The 21102-nt window shown below is 56.4% G+C and overlaps 1 protein-coding gene across 1 annotated transcript in view; it reads right to left on the bottom strand.

The window, feature by feature from the left end:
* Window positions 1-4762: 4762 nt before the first annotated feature.
* ALX4 (ALX homeobox 4) overlaps window positions 4763-21102 on the bottom strand; it is a 44892-nt gene continuing 28552 nt past the window's right edge. The window contains exons 2-4 of the mRNA XM_061140399.1: window positions 16614-16924; window positions 7744-7872; window positions 4763-5092 (exon numbers count right to left, since the gene is read on the bottom strand). Coding sequence (XP_060996382.1) covers window positions 4763-5092; window positions 7744-7872; window positions 16614-16924 — 770 coding nt within the window. The remainder of the gene's footprint in view (window positions 5093-7743; window positions 7873-16613; window positions 16925-21102) is intronic.

The following is a 21102-nucleotide window of genomic DNA, read 5'->3' on the forward strand; positions in this document are numbered from 1 at the left end:
TTTGTATTAAGTGCTTTGCTTTAAAAAATCCCCAGGCCTTACCTCCTGCAGGTTCTCTCAGCCACTAAGCATCAGAGCTGGGATGGAGAACTGCCTCTCCTGGAAGCCTGTCCTGAGCCCTTTGTCCTAAGCAGCCGGGTCTCCCCACCCTGACCTCCAGGCCCTGGCTGGCCCCTCGCTTTCAGAACAGACCCCGGAAACCCAGATGGCACCAGTGATATCGAGTGGCCGTGATGAGCGCACTGGAGACGCAGGGGCGGCCCCTGGTTTCCCTCCACTGCTTGTCTGGCGTGGAGGCAGGTCCTTGGGGATGATTGGGGGGGGGGTGGGTGGTGCTCCAGCCGCTTGCAGGCCATGCACCCCTCTTTGTGCAGGAGCTCTGGCTGGCCACCTGTTGTTAATCTAGCCCTGGTAATCCATTCTGTACTGTGTCAGCAGTTCAAAAGGGCACTGTTAGTATTTTTTGCCGACTTCAATTAACGTGAGATTTCAGAGGCCCCTCTGATCACATTTCATCTGTCACAAGTTAGGAACAAAACAGACAGGTTCCAGTTGAAGGGAGGAAGGAGAAGGAGTTTATTGCAAACAACAACCAAGCAGACAGTTTGGGCCGTGCCCAGCCAAGGGTGCTCTGCAAACGCATAGCGGCGTCCACGCTCTATATGGCCCCACGCCTGGACCCCTACGTCCCCTTCTCGTCAATAGTCCAACAGTCCTCCCCTATTCCCAAAGATGTAAGTGCAATAACTTACTTTAAAAGGCAAGAAATTTTTTTTTTAATATTTTGCTATAATGTAGTTACATGGTGGTATAGGCAGTAAAACTTTATGGAACCGACCTCCTTTTTTTTAATACATTTTTTTTCTGAATTTTTAATGTATTTTTCATATATATTTTTAGTATTCCACCCCAGGCCATTAAGCTAAAGGAAAAGTTGCATTTATACAGGGTTACAATATCTTACAAGGAGAACAGTCATTATTGATTGAGGTTCATGTTCCTTCCAGCACTCAGCTCTCTTTTCAACCCACTGCACACCAAACAGACTATTAGACATTGAAAACTGTCCTTCAAAATCAGTAGTATAAAGGCCTAGCTCTATGTGTGTAAGTGAAGGGGAAGAAGGGACAGGGGAGGGCAGGAGATGTTTGGTTGACTGGAACACCCTTCCTCCCCCTAGCATCTTTACAAGACGTCACGTGGGCTCCCCGGGAATTTGAGGAGTTGAGTTTTCGTTGTCTTCCCAGTTTTCTCTTTTGTGGTCATGGATTATTATCCTTGGGGCCCGTTTGCCCAGCCATCCTCACTTCCTGCTAGGCCTGTGGGCTTTGGCACCCGACAGGCCGTCAAGCAGACTGGAAGCCCCAGGATGTCCAGCCCAGGGGGAGAATGGCTGCAGCAGGATTCGTGGTCATTTGCACGGAGGAGCTCTTCTTGTCGACCCAGCCGGAAGAGGGCAGAGGGGACACCGGCGCTGGGCCCGATGTGGCCGCGGCCACGTGTACTGGAGACCCGCCTCACGCTTGCTACCCCCACCCCCTAGCAGTGTCTGTGAACCAACCTGGCCGCCATGCTTCCCCACGCTGGAGGCGTGGCGGTGAGAGCCGAGAATCAAGTATAGTGGAAAGAATTCAAGGAAAGTTCCAAAGCCCGTGTCCTCCGAGTGCCGTCGAAGACTCAGGGACAAGCCTCTCCGCGTGTCCCCGGAGCCCTCTCTCCCCCACGCTGCCCTAGGAGCAGCGACGGCATCTGAGGGTGGTAGCAGCACCTTAGTGTCAAGCCTTGGCCGCCGAGACTGGTTCCCAGCAGGATTCGGGGGGCTGGCAGCGTGGGGAGGCTTCCCAGGGGGCCTGCCAGTCACCCATTAGTTCCGGTTTGTGTGGCCATCTCTGTTGAGATTTTAGGCAAAGAGCAAAGGAAACCCCACCTCTTTTAGCTTATTGGCTTAACAGTGACCCCCGGAGCCATCCACTCTCCCCTGCACCTGCCTTCATGAGACCGTGCTCCTGAGGATGCCGCCAGCCCAGAGAGTCCCGCCCACGCTTGCTTTAGTCATCACACGAGAGGCTGCGGGGTCCCTCCCGCCCCAGCAGCTGAGACTGCAGAAGGCCTGGGCCCAACCCCCAACCCTGGCGAGCTCCACGCAGCATCGGTCATTAGAGCCCCTCTCTTAGCTCTGCCTCAAGTGAAACGTGGCTCAGGATGATCACCTTCCCCACTGGGGACTGGGGTCATCTCCATTGTGAAGGGATTGCGCAGACTAGAAGGTTTCTGATCCCTTCCCCCTCAGTGATTCTGTGATTGTTAGAGTGTCAGGCAGGCCCTAGGGGACTGGGACAGGGCAAGGGCAGGCCTGGGGCGGGTAGCTACCCGTGGGGAGATGCAGAGGTGTTTCATATTGACATTTAATCTAAATACTTAGCTGCGTTGGTGGGACAGGCAATCAGCGCCAAAGAGCCTTCTTCTATCGGAAGATTTTTCTTCTCAAGCTTTGGGATGAAATTTGCCTGACTGAGGTCTGGCCCAGGTGGAAAGCAGACACACAGCAGAACTGATCGCCAGAGGTACCTTCCAGAAGGTTCCACTTAAGAGCCGTGTCTCTCCCTTCCCTCCCCCTCGGGGACTATCCTGGTTCTGTCTCTCTGTCTGATTCTCACCCAGGTGAGAACATACCTCCCAGGTCTTTCCAGCCACGATGGCATTTAAGGAGGAACTGGGGGCATTGTCTCCATCCTGAAGTCATTTCTTCCTTCCTCTTCCTAGATTTTGGGAGTCGAGTTGTTTCAGCCAAGCTTAGAACTAGAAAAGGCTTCCTAAGAGTCATTCCCAGGTCCTCAAACGTAGAAAACATTTAAAGCTAAACCTCCAAGAACATTTAATTCAATGTCCAAGACCCTTTTCACTTCAAGAAGATCAACTTTAGAGCTACGATTCCCAAAGAGGTCTGACTCTTACTAGGGGGGGGGGGGGGGTCGAGATCAGCTCCTTCCATAGTCCTGTTTCCGGAGCATATGAGGACTTGAGACACAGGTGGAGACTGTCACGTCCCCCAAAACAACTCAAGGGGGAGGGTCTCACCCCTCCCCACCCACCCACGAGACTGTGCTGTGTCCAGGCCCCTGGGCCTGGTAGACCTAGCTCTCCTCACTGACACGATTGGGGTAGAAGGGAGAAAAAGCAGGCCCTTTTCCTCGGAGCTACCTACAAGGGGGCCTCCCAGCGCTCAAAAGGCCTGCCTTGGAGGACGGGTACCCCGTGCCCCGAGCTTAGCTGACCCCTGGGCCCTGGAGCTGAGATTCAAATGGAACCCCCCTGAGAAGGAGGCCCCTTCCTGCAGCCAGGGAGATCTGCTTCCAGAAAGCACTGTGTCTAGAACAGAGCAAGCGACCCCAAGGAGCTCAGCCCCACATGAGCCCTCCAGAGGCCAGAACGAGGGGCTGGGGTCGCCCGTGCCACAGGGCAGGAATGCCAGGGCGGGCTCGCTCTGCCCTAGGCCCGGAGGAGCTCGGGGGCCCGGAGGAATGCGCGGAAGGCTCTGGGCGGGTGTGGCGCTGGAGCCCGCTAACTGGGAAGGCCGTCTGAGGCTGCGTGGGGGCCGGCCTGCCGCCCAGAGGCCGGGCAAGTGTGCCCTCGTCCTCTGCCAGATCCCTCAGCCCGCTCTGAACCCTCTGGCGCCGTGCCCCCAGGCCCTAGCGGCTGTGTTGAGGCGCGAGTCTTTCCGCACCAGGACACTGGCCCAGCAGCCCCAGCGAGCGACCAGGATCTTCAGACTGCCCCTGGAGGGGCCGGACTGGACGGGGAACAAAGCTACCCAGACCTGCCCCCCGCCACCACCATCCTGCTTGAGGCGGGGCGTCAAGGCGGCCGGAGAGCCGACGTGTGTGCACGAGCCCTGCCTCCCCGGGACGCCTCCCTGCAGATCCCCCCGGCTCCTAGAAGCTTGCCTCCAGCACCGTGGGCGCCGCGGGCAGCGGGCCTCCTCCCCTGCACTGTTCACCCAGATCCGGAGTCTCGGGGTGCGCGGGGGCCAGCGTTGCTGGGCGATGGCGGGCTCCTTCGGCGCCAGCTCCTCTCTCTCTCTCTCTCTCTCTCTGCGCAGTCCCTCTGGGTGCGTCCAGACAACGTGCGGGGGCTGTATCAGCGTGCGCACAGCGTGTCTGTGCGTGCGGGACAGACAGCAGGACCGGGGCTCCTCGCGTCCAGGGTGAAGGCGAGGCGGGTGCCTTGGGTCTAGGAGGTTGGAGTCCGCGGGCTTTGAGGGAAAGCACAGGAGATGGGCGGCAGAGGCTGAGTGGGCAGGGCATCTGTTCTCCAGACACGGTCACCGGGCTGGTGATCGGGGACCACACAGCAGAGGGAAGGATGGACGTTCCCGTAGCCACTGTAGCCACAGCTGGTCCAGGTGGGAATCTAGATCTCGACTCAGTGGTCAAACCGGGCAGGGCGGAGGAGGAGGAGTGGGGAGAAAGGGTCTTCAGCTTATAATGGATGCAAAGCTGCAAAACTCGGGCCACCTGGCTGCCTCCACTGCCTCTGGCCGGGAGCGGAAGGCCCGGCCTCGGTGCCTGCCGCCCGCCTCCCTCCCCGCAGTCCCCGGGGGCCTCAGACTTGGGCCGGCTGAAAGTGCTGAGGGTCAGGCCCCTGGGCCCAGGCCAGGCGCCCAAGAGGGGAGTCGAGTGGGGGGGCCAGGGGCCTGGGGAGCGTGGGCGCGGCCAGTGCCCCAGGGCGGGGGAGGGCGCAGGGCCGGGGCGGGGCGGTCTTGTCATGTGGCCCAGGAGATGGCCGCGCTGTGCTCCTTGGCCTTCATGCGGAGGGCCGCGATGCTCGAAGTCTTGCGGTCCGGCTCCCCGTTGAGCTCATAGCCGTTGAGGCCCGGGCTGAGGCCCGCGGCTCCGAACAGGCTGCCCATGTGCGTCTGGCCCACGTGGCTGCCAGCCCCCGAGACGCTCAGGAAGTCGGTGACGCCGCTGGCCCCGGAGCCGGGGGGGTGGGCGTGCGGGGACATGCAGGCGGGCACCGGGTCACAGGGGACCACACACGCTGGCACGGGCGAGGCGGCCCCGTTGTTGCCGATCCAGGACGGGTTCTGAATCTGGGGAGAGCGGAGGGAGATGCGTCACAGGCTGGCTGGACACGGGGGTGCTTCCCTGTCCCTCGCAGGTGACCTCTCTTCACTTACAAACCCATCCTGATGATAAAACCACTCCAACCTGGGAGGCTTTCCAAACCTGCCTGGCCATCTAGCCCCCTAGGAGCCTCGGGGTTTTATGCTCTGGTTCCTCCGTTCCCAGGTCCAGGAGAGCAGCAGAAACTCCGTTTTAAGGATTGAACTCCAAATTCCATCAAGAGTCCAGTGAAAGGGCCATCCTGGGGCATGGCTCACCAGCTGAGGGCAGCCCCTGATTTTGTTTATTTGACCACACTGCTTGCGGGATCTTAGTTCCCTGACCGGGGATCGAACCTGTGCCCCCTGCAGTCAGAGTCCTAGTCATTGGACCGCCAGGGAATTCCTGGCAGCCCTGGATTTTAGACGCAGAGGCAGGCTTTGTCTCTCCAGCCATGGACCCGCTTGGGGTCAGCACCTGGCCCTCACCCCACTCCAGCTCCTCCCCAGGCCCGGTTCACCCTTGTGATTTGATCAATGGGAGGGGACACAAGCTCAGAGAGCTCTGGCGTTGGGAACATTGGCTCTGGGGCCGTCCACTCTCAGAGTGGACGGTGGGGGCCTCAATTCTCTCAGAAGCCAAGGTCAGTAGCGGAGGTCCTAGGGGCTGGTGCCCTTGAGGCTTCAGAAGTAATTCAGGGTCCAAAAGGGCTGCCTTGGGAGGTGGTAAGTGGATGGATGGAACCAGGCAGGATGCCCACAGGTTCCTGGCTGGGGGGCGGGGAGACGGGTGGAAGAGGTGGAAGGTGCTCGGGCAGCGGGTGAGGGGTTGAACTGGACACTTTGTCTTCTATCTGTGCAGCTAAAATCCTTTCCCCCTCCCCAGCTTCCCGCTCTAGACCCCGTTTTCCCTCAGCATTTACAGGGAGGCAGAGCTGGGGACTCAGCCAGAAATGCATCTCTCCTGGATGAGGGGGGCGGTGGGGCGGATGATGGGCAGAACAGGCTCTGAGAAGGAGATGGTGCATCTCCCGGCCACGTGAAAGGGCTTCTCAGTGGTCCTGGAGCAGATTCTGCCGGCCTGCCCCCCGCCCCCACCCCACAGTGTTCGGTACTTTCAGTGAAGTTGGTAATAAAAGGAGTGACAAGAGATGCCATGGGGACTGCAATGACAAGAACTGCTTGCAGGTTCGGGTGATGGGGACCGCCTCTCTCGAGAAGCCTGAGGGATGTGGTGTGTGGTGCTGCATGAGAAGAATGAGCATGAGCCCCTCTGGCGTGTGAGGTCGGGCCGCAGAGGTCAAGGCCAAGGAGTCCGGGCTGGGGGGTGTCCATCCTCCTGGGGACAGAGGGAGGCTGGCTGGGAGGAGGGAGAGAGGAGAGAAAAATATGGGTGGGCTGGGAGCTGATGCAGGTGGTGTGTGTGCAGGAGACCACCCCCACTCCCCATTCCCCAGCCTCATCCCTGGGCCTGCCCCCTGCCCCCGGCCATGTGAATCCTCGGAGCGGCAGGGGCAGCATGGGTCCCGTAGGGTACCCAGGGACCATGGGCTATCTCAGCTCCAGGAGAGTGAGAGGTAAGGGAGGCCTAGGAAGGCCTGTGGCCTGGCTTACTGCTGGGCGGGCCCAGGCTTGGAGCCGAAGGTGGAGGCCACAGCACAAGGAAGCCTGAGAGGGAGGAACTGGCCGCCTCTGCAGGGCAGGTTGAGGGACGTCAGGACAGCACTCGGCCCCAGATGCATCTCTCCAAGGGTCCTGGCTGCCTGACTTCACCCACATCGCTTCCCGTCCCTTGACATCCCACTGAGGACCCGAGTGCCACCAGGATGAGGGGCCGATGGACAGCCGGGGAAGAAGACGCTCTGGAAGGGATGGGAAGAGACGGCCAGACACCTGGGAGAGCCATACACACGCAAAGCAACCTTTCTAAAACCATGTAGTTCACAAAGCACTTTTGCACAATCTAATGCGGACTCTCCAACAAGCTTGTGAAAGAATTGAGGCAGTTGCTTTTTTTTTTTTTTTTTGGCCACATCGTGTGGGATATGGGATCTTAGTTCCCCGACCAGGGGTTGAACCTGAGGCCCCCCGGCCGTTGAAGCATGGAATCTTAACCACTGGGTCACCAGGGAAGTCCTGAGGCAAGTGCTTTTAAAATCCCCAGTTCCTAGGTGAAGAAACTTGAGGCTCAGATTTGTGACTTGCCTGAACGGAGAAAGCTCTGGAGCTGGGATGACAGCCTAAATCTTGGGTCTCAGAATCCCACGTTCATTCCAGCCTTGCCTCACTCATGTCCTCCAGCTTCGGGACCCCCTTCTCCTAGGAAACACTCTGGGTGGCTCCCGGTGGCCTAGAAGGACCCTGGCCTTCAGCATTCCTCAGTTCCGATGCCCATCACCAAAGTGGCCGAAGGAAAAGCCATTCTTACCTCCTCCCCCAATCTCCCCTTCCCTAAGGTCCAGCCAAGTCTGGGTCAACGCTTATGCTGGGCAGAGAGAATTCTGGGCTTCCCTCATCCTGGAGACACAGTGCACTCCTGGAACGGGCCTGAGTGGGGGACTTGGAGCCCCGAGCTCTCTCTCTGGGGAGGGTGCTCCTCCTCAGGGCACCAGAGCAGGCAGTTGGGGGCAGGGACTCACCTGGGCGTAGTTCTCTGCTCGGGTGAGGAGGGGCAGCTCATAGGCCGTGGAGAAGTGGGTCCGGACCTGCTGCATTTGCCCAAAGCGTTCCCTCTTTCTCCACTTGGCCCTCCGGTTCTGGAACCAGACCTGCAGGCAGAGCAGTTGTCGCCGGGGTCAGGCCCGGAACTGGGGCCCCTATGTTCGGGGCAGCACCAGCCTTGCCCTCAAGCCCCTCCGGCTGTAGTTACAGGGTCAAGACTGTGGGGCTATAGATAACACATCTGCCTTGGTCTCTGTGCTCAAGAGCTGACAACCTGGAAGGATCGACGCTGAGAGCCGGGAAGGCAGTTTACACCCCAGTCGTAGGCGCGATGTTGGGCCAATAGGTTCATTTTTCTGAGCTTCAGAACCCAGAGCAGACAAGTGTCACATGCACACAGAACACGTCACCAGTCATCTCAGCGGTCAACTAACCAGCCCTGACATGGGGCAGCCCAGTTCTCTGGGGCCACAGAATACTGGGCAGAATCTGATGACAGCTGTGAGTGCTTCACCAGAGAATCATTCTCCTGGGTGGTGAAGTGGTAAAGAACCCACCTGCCAATGCAGGAGATATAATAAGATGCCAGTTCGATCCCTGGCTCACGTAGATCCCCTGGAGGAGGGCATGGCAACCCACTCTAATAGTCTTGCCTGGAGAATCCCATGGACAGAGGAGCCTGGCGGGCTACAGTCCATGGGATCACAGAGAGCCAGACAAGACTGAGCGACTAAGCACGCACAGAGGATCACACAAGTGTGGTTTTTGCATCGTTTTCCAAAATGTCCGGGCTTCCTGGGACCTCTCGGCCTAGATTCGGAATTTCCACTTCCTGAATCCCCCATGCAGCCTTTTGTGGAAAGAGTCAGGACCTCCTGGGTTACAGCTTCTCTGGGAGACAGGGCTTCAGCCGGGCTCTCAGAGGACGGTCAGGGACAGCTTTGTGGAGGGAAGATGGGGGATGGAGGGACAGAAGTCCAGGCTGAGTTTAGAAACGGCCCGGCCACGCCACCAGCTGGGAGAGTGATGGGAGGGGGAGGATCACGGAATCAGATGGTAGGGGCCCTCGAACACCAGGTAAGAGGGTCGCCATCTGTCACTAAGCACGGGGATGCTGCGTTGACTTGACCAGGGGACCTCTTGGGGATTTGTGGTCTCTGAGTCAGGTGTATGAGCCAGGGTCTTGTTTGATCATACTTAAGAAAAAAATTGAGAACCTTCAAACAAAAGCTACTGGGCTTAATAGAAGCTTCCTTTGCAGTAGCGTTTCTGGCAAGCTGAGAACTTTCCCGAGGCTCCTGGGCAAGAGCTGGCCTTGGGGTCTGGCACCCCTACGGGTGACTTGGGGTCTGGGGAGAGGGTGACGGGGACCAGGGAGGATGGGAGAGGGGGCGTGAGCAGCCTCGGCTGCAGGCTGGCTCCCAGGCTTTAGAGCTCCTCAGAGGGAGATTTCTGGCAGTTTGTTGCACACCTGCCCGCTGACTCCGGTGCAGGGCACGCCCCTGGCAGCAGGGCCCAGGGCACGGAGCTTCCTGGGAGGAGGGAGCCGGAGCCAGGCTGGAGGCCTTGGCCCGCCCCCTGCGGGGCGGCACAGAGGCTGCTGAGCCCATGGGTACCCGCTGGCCTGCCCGGCGTTTCCTCGGGCCTCAGTTTGTGCATCTGGAAACTGGGGCCAGCATCTGTGCTGCCAGCTTCCCCGGGGCTGTGCCTCCGAAGGCAAGGTGAGCTAGAGGGTAAGTGCTTCAGGGAGTTTTCAGACTTCGCCCTGGTTTATTTATAGCTCCTTTCCTACAGTCTTTTTCAGGAAGAAAGAAGTCAAAAAAGAAGGGGTAGGTGTGGCTCATGTTAGTGTGGGGAGGGAGGGGGGAGGAGGGAGGTGGGGCTGCACCTTCCCAGTCAGTATACAGGCACCAGCATCACACACACACACACACACACACAACACACACAACACACACACAACACACATACACACAACACACACAACACACCACACACAACACACACAACACAACACACATACACATAACATACACACAACACACACAACACACAGCACACACATACAACACACAACACACAACACACACAACACACATACAACATACACACAGCACACACATACAACACACACACCACACACCACACACATACACACAACATACACACACAACACACACAACACACACAACACAACACACACAACACACAGCACACACATACAACACACAACACACATACAACATACACACAGCACACACATACAACACACACACCACACACCACACACATACACACAACATACACACACAACACACACAACACAATACACACGCACACAACACACATACACACAACACACACAACACACACATACAACATACACACACAACACACACAACACACATATACAACATACACACACAACACACATACACATAACACACACACAAGGAGAGGTGAGTCTGCACCTTCCTAGCCAGTATACAAGCACAAGCGTCACACACACACACATCCTGAGCTGCTGGCATTTCAACATTACTTTGTTTTCCATCTTGATGCTGGTGCAGGAGAATCCGCTCTCCTGTGTCCCCCACTGGGGGCTGATCCCCTCCCAGGCTGGGGCCTCAGCCCCTGTCCCAGAGCCTCCCGGGGGGGCCTCCCCTTTCCTCCCAGGGCTCCTGGGGTCCAGGCCCAGGCCGCCCACTGGGAGCCAAGGGCGGATCGGGTCTCCTCTCTGGGCCGCTGAAATGGGATCCCCCTTTATCAGTGGCCTGGAATGGGGGACTGGGGGCAGGATGAGAGAATGAATCAGAGGCGCTTGTTTTCATTTCATGTTTAATTTCCTGCAGGCTTAGCTCAGTCTTTCCGCTCCTTCCTCAGCCTCCCAGGGTTTTCTGGGGAGGGGGGAGGCCAGGGGGAGGGGAGAAGCCCCCTGGAAGCATCTAGATATACGACTGCTTTCTTTCTTCCGGGCTGAGAAGCCTAGAAAAGAGTGAGGTTGCCGCCGTGGTGGGGGCCTCCCCCTTGAGTCTCCGTGGACTCAGGTCCTATGGTGGGAGACACGGGTGGGGAAGGAGGAAGCTGGTGTCCTGCAAAGGGGGCCTGGGGGTGAGGGGAGGAGCAGAGTGGGGGTAGATGGAATGCTGGCTGGTGGGAGGTGCCTGGAGCCCAGTGTAGGGGGCGGAGGCGGGGGAGAGGGGCGACCTGGGTTATCTGGGAAGACAGATGAGCTGGGGGAGAGGCAGCTGAGAGCGCTCAGCCTTTGGGAAGGGAGTGAAGAAGGTCAGGCAGAGGGGTTTATTTGCAGGTTAAGATGGAGATCGTGGGAGGCGGCACGGCTGTGGGGAGCAGGCCGAGGGGAACAGAACTGCCCACCTCCAGCCCCTCCCCCCAGGGCCTCACCCTGCAGACGAGGCTGGAGCTTTTCTGCCCAGATAAGGCTTAAGCTCCATTAGCTTCCTGGTCTTCACTCTCATCATGCATAAACTTGGTTGGTGGCAGGGGTATCCTCCCGGGCCCCATCTGTGCTCACATGCATGGGCCCCCGAGGCTCAGAGCATCCTCCTATTTCTGACCCTTGAAGCCAGGGGCGCTGACAGCTGCACCCCTAGAGGCCCTGGGCTTCAGGCTGTGTAGCCCCTAGGCTCGTCTCCACTGGGCAACCCTGGGCAGGAGAAGGGACCCAGCGGCCCCGGCCTTCCCTTCAATGCGTCACAGCAGCCCAGGACCACCCCGCTCCCGGCCCACCCCGGCCTGGACCCGTTCTGCACGGGCCTCTCCCCAAGGAACCAACCGTCTTGGCGGAGGCCCCCGCTAACCGCAGCCCATCTGGGGCCAGGGCGGGGTGGCCCAGGGCGGGGAGGCCTATGTCTTATTGTCTTCAGACACCAGCTGCGGAGATTGGAATCCCAGACAGCACAGAGGCCCCTGCAGCCCCTGGAGCGGCTCCAAACTCCAGGTTTCTTCCCAGGAAAGTCCATCTCGGAGGTGGGGGGACCCGTCCCTGTCCCCACCATCACTCTGCTCCAGGTACCTGGCTTCCCATCAGCTGAGTACGGGCCCCCAACAAACTCATCCGAGGCAAGCAGGAGGTTCCATCCCCACTGCCCCCCCGCCATCCCCAGGGCATTGCCAGGCACAACCCAGAGGTCTGACGCACTTGCCGATCCCACCCACCCTGCTGCCGTTATACGAAGTAAAGCCTCAGAACAATTAGGCACGTGTTCTTGGTGCAGCAAACTACAGGAAAAGAAGGACTGGGCTAGAACTCAGGGTCCCTCATTCTCTTCTCAGCGCAGCCACCCCATCACCTTTCCTGAGTAACCTGGTCACGGGTGATGGTTTCCTGCCTCTGGGTCTCTTCTTCCTCGATAGCAAATGAGAGAACGAGGCGGTCCTCTCCAGCACTGCTGCTGCTGCTAAGTCGAGTCAGTCGTGTCAGACTCTGTACGACCCCATAGATGGCAGCCCAACAGATTCCCCTGTCCCTGGGATTCTCCAGGCAAGAATACTGGAGTGGGTTGCCATTTCCTTCTCCAGTGCATGAAAGTGAAGTCACTCAGTCGTGTCTGACTCTTAGTGACCCCATGGACTGTAGCCTACCAGGCTCCTCCGTCCATGGGATTCTCCAGGCAAGAGTATCTCCAGCACTAGCCTTCTAGAATTCTGTGGTCTTCCCCTCAGATGGTAAGACAGGCAGCACAGCACAGTTCCCCTTTTTGCTTTGGCGGCTGGGAAGCTCAGCGTCGAAATTGGCGCTCAGTGAAATCTATGATCCTTAGCTTAGCCTAGATCTTTGACATGATTACCTTCCCATTTCATGACGTTATTGTTCGAGGATGAAAATAATAAATCTTTTAAGTGTAAGCTGCCCCAGCTCCTTTTTGGAATCAGGCATAAATGTGTGTGTGTGTAGAGAGAGAACACTCTGCTTCAGCTGTACTCTGGTGCCTGAAAAATGCTAAACATGCTGCAGTGTCATTTCGTGTGTTGTACTAGAAGGATCATCCTATCAATGCTAAGTGAATTCTACTCCTGGGCACTTCTGTCCATTTGTTAGGGACTCACATGTGCACACACACGTGTACACGTGTATCCGGCACATAAAATGGACAGTTCGCTTCACATCAACACAGCACCTACAGGAATGTCCCATAACCAGCGGCTCTCTCTCCACCAACTCCTGACACTCCTCTCAAATCCACTGGCTGAGCTGAGGCCAGATGCTGAGGTTCCTGTCCAGAGTCTGGGGCGCCAGAAGTCGCATGACTCGGGTGAGACAGTGGGTGTGAGAAGGTTTCTGGAACCACAGTGAGGCCTCAGCTGCCTGTCTTCCTTCCCCGAACACTCACTGTGAGCTGGAGAGGAATAAGGTGGGAAGCTTGCTTTAGGGAATTTATGAATAAGTGAGCTGACTGTTCAGAGTCCCCTGATGTTTCTGGATGGCTGTGTATTTACTGGCAACTACCAGTCTCTTTTACACGTTAGCCATTTTAGATGAAAACGTTTCTGGACCACGTTATTAATACAAATGTCTCTGCCTTGTTAAACAGAGACTGATGAGCCTTTTATTGACACCGTAGGGCTTCCCTGGTGTCTCAGACAATAAAAACTCCACCTGCAATGCAGGAGACTTGGGTTCGATCCCTGGGTTGGGAAGATGGAGAAGGACTGGCTACCCATTCCAGTATTCTTGCCTGGAGGATTCCACGGACAGAGAAGCCTGGTGGGCTACAGTTCATGGGGTCTCAAAGAGTCGGACACAACTGAGAGATTTTCACTTTAGGAGCACTCTACTTTCCTGGTGGCTTATGCGGTAAAGAATCCTCCTGCAATGTAGGAAACCTGGGTTTGATCCCTGGGTTGAAAAAATCCACTGGAGAAGGGAATGGCTACCCACTCTAGTATTCTTGCCTGGAGAATCCCACAGACAGAGGATCCTGGCAGGCTACAGTCCATGGTGTCACAAGAGTCAGGCATAACTGAGTGACTTTCACTTCACTTCATGAATACTCTGCAGAAGATTCTTTAGTGAAAAAATGCAAGAAGGGCACCCTTGGGGTCTGCTGAGTAACAGGGCTCTTAGTCCTGGCATTGAAAGGACCCCAGCTGAGCTGTGCTGCTTATTTAAAAAGACTCCTCTTTGCTTTTAAGCTGTTGATTTCTAAAGCCCACTGGAGAGGGAAAAACTATTACCTGCCAACACTTGATTTGCTGTTTCAACATGGTTTGGGTTGGGAAGGCAGGCTGAACATGGCATTCACTTAGTGTTACATTGAAGCTCGAGCTTTGGTGCATGGATCTTGACATCTGTGGTTGGGGTACTTAGAGGACTTTGCATCCTCTCTGGTTTTTCCTTCATTACAATTTCATGCAGGGAGGGGAGACACACCTCTCTGGACAAAGGAGGTCAGTTGGTCCACATATATTTATTTTTTGCCTTTTCTGATCTTAGTTCAGCCTTCTCTAATTGGTGGGGATTATAGTGATGAAAAATCAGATTGTACCTGCCTTCAAGGAGCTCATATTCTAGTGAGAGGAGACAAACAGATGACATAATTTAAGCCAATAATAAATTCTAAGATAAAATAGGACAAGGTGAAAAAAAAATAGGACAAGGTGGTAGAAGGTGACCTGGTTTTGTGTTGTGTTAGGTTAAGCTGTGTTGTGTTGTGTTGGGTTGGGTTGAGCTGTATGGGGTCCCACTGTGGTGCATTGAGTTCTGTTGGCTTATGTTGAGTTCTGTTGGGTTGAACTGTGTTGGTTTAGGTTGTGATTGGTTGTGTTGAGCTGCACTGGGTTGGGTTCTGCTGGGTTGGGTTGAGCTGTGTTGAGTTTTGTTGTATTGTGTTGGGTTATGTGGGTTGTGTTGGGTTGAGCTGTTAGTTTGGGTTATGTTGGTTGTGTTGGGCTGTGTTGAGCTGTGTTGGGTTCTATTGAGTCAAGCTGTGCTGATTTGGGTCATGTTGTATTGTTTTGTGTTGAGCTGTGTTGGCCTGTGTTGAGCTATGTTGGGTTGAACTGAACTGTGTTGAGTTGAGCTGTGTTGATTTTGGTTATGATGGGTTGTATGTGTTGTGTTGGGCTGTGTTGGTTTAGACTATGTTGTGTTGTGTTGGGCTCTACTGGCCTGGGTTGAGCTGAGCTGTGTTGACTTGAGTTGTGTTGTGCTGTGCGAGCTGTGCTGGGTGTGCTGGGCTCTGTTGAGTTGTATTGTGTTGACTTGACTTGAGTTGTGTTGAGTTGTGCTAAGCTGTGTTGGGTGTGCTGGGCTCTGTTGAGTTGTGTTGAGTTGAGTTGTGCTGTGCTGAGCTGTGTTGGGTGTGCTAGGCTCTGTTGAGTTGTATTGTGTTGACTTGAGTTGTGTTGTGCTGTGCTGAGCCGTGTTGGGTGTGCTGGGCTCTGTTGAGTTGTATTGTGTTGACTTGAGTTGTGCTGAGCCATGTTGGGTGTGCTGGGCTCTGTTGAGTTGAGTTGTGTTGACTTGAGTTGTGTTGAGTTGTGCTGAGCTGTGTTGGGCGTGCTGGGCTCTGTTGAGTTGTATTGTGTTGATTTGAGTTGTGTTGAGTTGTGCTGAGCTGTGTTGGGCGTGCTGGGCTCTGTTGAGTTGTATTGTGTTGACTTGAGTTGAGTTGTGTTGTGCTGAGCTGTGTTGGGTGTGCTGGGCTCTGTTGAGTTGAGTTGTGTTGACTTGAGTTGAGTTGTGTTGTGCTGAGCCGTGTTGGGTGTGCTGGGCTCTGTTGAGTTGAGTTGTGTTGACTTGAGTTGAGTTGTGTTGTGCTGAGCTGTGTTGGGTGTGCTGGGCTCTGTTGAGTTGAGTTGTGTTGACTTGAGTTGAGTTGTGTTGTGCTGAGCTGTGTTGGGTGTGCTGGGCTCTGTTGAGTTGAGCTGTGTTGACTTGAGTTGTGTTGAGTTGTGCTGAGCCGTGTTGGGCGTGCTGGGCTGTTGAGTTGAGCTGTGTTGACTTGAGTTGTGTTGTGCTGTGTGAGCCGTGTTGGGTGTGCTGGGCTCTGTTGAGTTGTATTGTGTTGACTTGACTTGAGTTGTGTTGAGTTGTGCGAGCTGTGTTTACTTGAGTTGTGTTGTGCTGAGCCGTGTTGGGCGTGCTGGGCTCTGTTGAGTTGTACTGTGTTGACTTGAGTTGTGTTGAGTTGTGCTGAGCCGTGTTGAGCTGAGCTGTGTTGATTTAGTCTATGCTTGTCTGTGCTGGGCTGTGCTGAGCTCTGTTGGGTTGAGCTGTGTTGGTTTAGGTTACGTTCTGTTGTGTTGTGTTGAGCTATGTTGGGCTCTGCTGGGTTGTGCTGGGATTAGTGTTTTGACAGTTGGGTGATGGTAGAGGGCAATAGTCATGGCAATTGGGAAGACTTCTCAGAGGAGGCATACTGAGCAGGAACCTGAAAGATGGAGGAGGAGGCAGCCAGCTTGGGCCAAGAGAAGAGTTGGATTGTCTGGGTTTCTGCCCATGGGGCGCCATGGACGTCTTTTCAGTTCCTCCTGTTTCCTTTCTAAGAGATAGGCCTTCCAGAGCAGAAACCCATCATCATCATCACCTCCTTCGCGAGAGAGCCTGGACTCACACACCACACATAACTCAGAAGCATAGCCGATGGGCTCCTTGCCCCTCCCCTGGGAGCCCCAGGCCAGCTCCAACCAGAGCAAGAAGCAGGATGGGAAAGTGAACAAAAACAGAACTGCTCTGGTTATGGCAGGTGTGCAAGGGGCGAGCTCCTTGCACTGAGGTGAGGAAAGCCCTGGTGTGACTGGGGACGGTCAGGCGGTCCGGGCTTGGGCCACCGGCGGAAGGGGCCAGCCCACTCCCTCTGCCCTCCCAGGCGCCCTCACTGACCTGCACGCGGGCCTCGGTGAGGTCAGTCCTCATGGCCAGCTGCTCCCGCGCATACACGTCGGGGTAGTGGGTCTTCTGGAAGACCTTCTCCAGCTCCTCCAGCTGGTAGCTGGTGAAAGTGGTTCTGTTCCGCCGCTTCTTGCCCTTGTTGCTCTCCGAGTCGGCCTTCTCCAGCGGGCTGGGGAGGTCGGCGCTGGCGCGGTCCTGGGGCCCCTTCACCCCAGCTTCCTTCACACTGAGGTAGCTGCTGTCCATCCCCACCGTGTCAGAGTCGGGTGGCAACTCTGGCTCACCCAGGGAGCTCTCTTTGGCTGAAGGGGGAGGAAACAAAGTCAAAAAACCAATGGCCGAGCCCAACACGAGAGGTAGGAGGGACGGGGGAGCCATTCCCTGCTTTTCCCTTCTCGGGGAGGTATTGGATGCAAGGTCTGGAGGCCTGGGTACTGATGTCATTAACGTGCTGTGTGACCTTGGGTAAGTTTCTTTCCCTCTCTGAGCCTCTTTACCATTATGTCAGCACGGGCCCCTTTTAGCACCTACGTCCTGTGACTCCGGGCCAGCCGATCTGACCTCTATAACATTGACCCTCCATCCCCACTGACCCTGGGCTCCTCCCTCTAGAAGGACTCCCTTTGGCCAGAACTTCTCCTTTGGGTGTTGAGGATGTTGACTCAGTCCTTTGGACTCAAAAGCTCAGCCAGCAGCCATGTCTGGCCCAACTGGCCTTTGGGTGAGAAGGAGAGGCTCTTCCTTGCCTGGCCTCGTTCTATTTGGGGTTCAGCATCCTCCCCGCACCCAGGTCGGGGCTGTGTTTACTAAGGAAAGAGGGGGTCCTCCCTGTGATATGCCCACCATGCTGAGCCGGGGGCCCCAGCAGATTTACACAAAGCTCACGGCCCCGGAGCCCACAGCCACCGCTGTCTAGCAGAACGGGACTCTGCCAGCTGATTCCTGGATGCTCAGAGCTGGCAAGGACATTAGCCAGTGCAGGTCAAGGTGAGGAGACAGAGGCCAGGGTGGGAGGGCCGGGTCATCCTCGTTCAGATAGCCCCATCAGCGCCCTGGGCAGACACACTCGCCCCAGGGCGGAGGTTAGGGGACAGGCTCTGCAACTGGCCCCAGGGTGTGAGTCCCCCCGTGTCTGACTCCTGAGCTGTGTGCTTGGACCGTTCACTGAACCTCTCTGTGCCTCAGTTTCCCCCTGTACGAAATGAGGGCGCAGATACTTGGATCTCCCTCATAGGGTAGCTGTGGGATTAAAATGGCTTACAGGTAGTTATTCCCCGTTCTGGTCTAGGCTTGTGAGCAGCAGAAGAGTCCAGCCCTGGAGGAGTCCTCCCAGTGGGCAGGGCCCTCCCTGGAGCCCCCGAGCACAGGAGCGGGTGCGGATGGGGTGTGAGTCCCTCTCTGAGCCAAATTCCATTGGGGACTGCGACTTTCAGAGAGTGAAATAACATACAGGGTAATAAGACATGTGTGGGGAGCATCTGACAAAACCTTTCACATGTGAAAGCTCTGATCACGACAAGCATTTGCGGTCGGTGTGGGCTTGCACCACTCTGACCTTCGGTCTCCTCTTCTGGGAATAGATCTGAGCTGCAGGGGTTAGGTATCAGGACGGTGCCTCTAGCCCCAGTTCCTTGATTCTGACCAGATCCTGGAGCCGAAGCTTCGGATCCGCCCTCCTCCCTGGCGCTCTGTGTTTACTGGGGGCTCCCTTATTGCTGGGGAGCTGAGAGGGACAGGTTGCCTCTGTCATTCCCTCCAAGGCAGTGAGGAAAGGGAGTGGAGGTGAATGCTCAGAGCAGGCCTGGAAGCAGCTTCGGGAGGCTGTTCCTGAGGGCCACCGGCAGCACGGATGCCAGCAGGCTGGGGGGCCGGCCCTCGGGCACCACGGAGGACACCCATGTGAGTCCAGGCACACGCAGACCGCCACGGCTTCGGTGACAGCGTCATGCAAACTGCAGCTGGCAGCTGGGCTGAGAGCTTTCAGCAAAGATATTTATCTTCCTGGCAGACAAATACGTTTTATGTTTTGGGTTTGTTTTTTTTTAAGAGAAGAAATCCCACCCAGTCTCACCAAAAATAAACATCTCTGTTATGCAACTTCCTGGAGGCCAGATTGGGGGGGTAGGCAGTGGCTGCAGCCCCTACCCCTTCTGCCTGCCAAGCACTGCTGCCCAGACCCCATCCCATGACCCTGTGGACCCTTCCCATATCCTCTGGCATCCAGCCTGGGCTCAGGAACACCCCCACACAGCAAAAGGGGCTGGGCTGTGCAGGGGAAACTCCATGTTATAAACATCGAGGGACGGTAGGGACTAAACTCCCTGTGTTAATTCAGGGGAAACGGAGGCCAGAAAGAATAAGAAGTGTGCCCTAATTAGGGACAGGGTGCAGCCTCTCAGCTCTGGGCCAGTCCTTCACTGCTAGCCCATGGTCTAGGGGCCTTTCCTGGGGAGAGAGGGAAGACCAGAAGGAATCCCCAGGGCCTCACGTAATCAAGAGGCGTGGTCTGCGCATCAAGAAGGCAGAGAACCAGTCTGCGAGGAAGAGAGAGCCTGGGAGAAGCCCACCCCTGCTGAGCTGGTTCTGCGCTCACTGTGGGCGGAGCTGGCTGAACACCCAGTCGTCCAAGTAGAGAAGTTTCCCCACCTCCATCCACCCACTGAAAGGGTAGGAGTGGGGAGATAGCATGGTGTGGGGAGCAGCATGGGAGACCCCAGGCCCTAGGTGGGGTGATCTGCTCTAGCCCCGGCTCTCCTGAAGTCTGCCTGTGACTTCAGACAACGCCTTCCAAGTGCCAGAGCCTCCCGTGCCGAAGGGAGCAGGCACGCCCCATCAGCAGTGGGGAGAGCAGGCAGGAATGGCGTCTCGGCCCCGTGGGGCGGCCCTCCCGCCTTAGTCTCCAGTGGGACCTTCCCCTTGGGGCCTGGAGTGGGGAGAGGACGGGGCACATCTGTCCAGGCAAACATCAGCTAACTGGAAAGGCTTCAAGATTTCAAGACGGAAGGGATTCTGGCAAACCGAGGCCTCTCTGGTCCTTGAAGAGGGACAAAACCTTCCAAATCTCAAGTCTTGATTGTCAATCAGCTTGCTTTAGGTGGCTCAGGTGGTAAAGCGTCTGTACATAAAGCAGGAGACCCGGGTTCAGTCCCTGGGTCGGGAAGACCCCCTGGAGAAGGAAATGGCAGCCCACTCTAGTACGCTTGCCTGGAAAATCCCACGGATGGAGGAGCCTGCTAGGCTACAGTCCATGGGGTTGCAAAGAGTCGGACATGGCTGAGTGACCTCACTGACTTCACTTTAGGTTCTGAGGCTGGGCCCCTAATTGAGACAGCAAAGGAAAGTCCCCCCAGGTTCTGACCCAACCCATTAGAATGACAAGCCAAGGTACTCATTCCCAAAGTGCCAAACTCGGGGGCATCAGTTCCCACCTCCCGCCACCCTATAAGCATCTGCACCCAGCGCTGTCATTCAAGCCTTGGTGACGGAGCTCATCGCCCCCAGGACCGCTGGGCCATCTGTCCACAGGTCCAGCCTGTGTCTGTTTCCTGCAGTCTGGCTCATTGGCGCGGCTTCTAAACCTCCATGGGCCTTCCCCAAAGCAGCCCTGTGGACATCTGGGGATGGCTCCCATGCCTCTGAGTGGTCCATCCTCCTGAATAAATACACGTCTCGCTGCTGTTCTGTAGGAGGCCCCGAGTTTGACCGGCGCGTGTCAGACAGGTGAATGCCAGGGATGGGATGGGTGGTAGTGCTGGGCTCCGGGCAAAGCCGCAGATCGCTCTCCAACTAGAGGATCCAGAGATGCTGGGTAGAGACTTGCCACCGTGGCCCTGGGCCTGGTCAGGATCCGGGTTGCTCTATAAGGCCCTCCTCAACAAGACGGCCACTGAAAATAGGGGGCCCGAGACTCAGGTTGAATTACTCCTGAACAAAGGAAAGCGCTGACCTCCTTGCTCCCCCTCTGCCCACCTGCTGGGAACGTCCCTTTTTTCCAGCTGACCTCCAAGATCCAGTCAAGCACCAGCTCCTCCAGGAAGCCCTCCCAGACTGCAGCAATCATACAGACCCCCTCCATCTAGTTGCTGCCTATGTTTTAATCCAACCCTGAGGGTCCAACTTCTCCTTAGGGAATCAGTTCCTTGAGGGCTGGGACCTCGGGCCATTTGTCCCTGCTCAGCCCAGGGCTCAGCCCAGGACGGGGCAGGCAGGAGGTTACCGAGGGATCAATGGACAATTTCTAACAAACATTGCCGAGCGCTCACCCTGTCCAGCTACCTGTGTGCACCTACTGCCAGTCCCTAGAGGGTACGCGCAGAGGGTGGGCGCAGAGAGTATGCGCAGAGACGTCTGTTGAACAAACGCATCCTCGGAGACAACGGAGAAAGGTGGTGAGGATGCATGAAAGAGGCATGCAGCGGGCAGCGCCTCCATCACAGCCTGACAGCTGAAACAGGAGGAGGGGGTGAGATCACCGAGGGAC

The sequence above is a fragment of the Dama dama genome, chromosome 1 (genome assembly GCF_033118175.1).
Source record: "Dama dama isolate Ldn47 chromosome 1, ASM3311817v1, whole genome shotgun sequence".
NCBI lineage: Eukaryota > Metazoa > Chordata > Mammalia > Artiodactyla > Cervidae > Dama > Dama dama.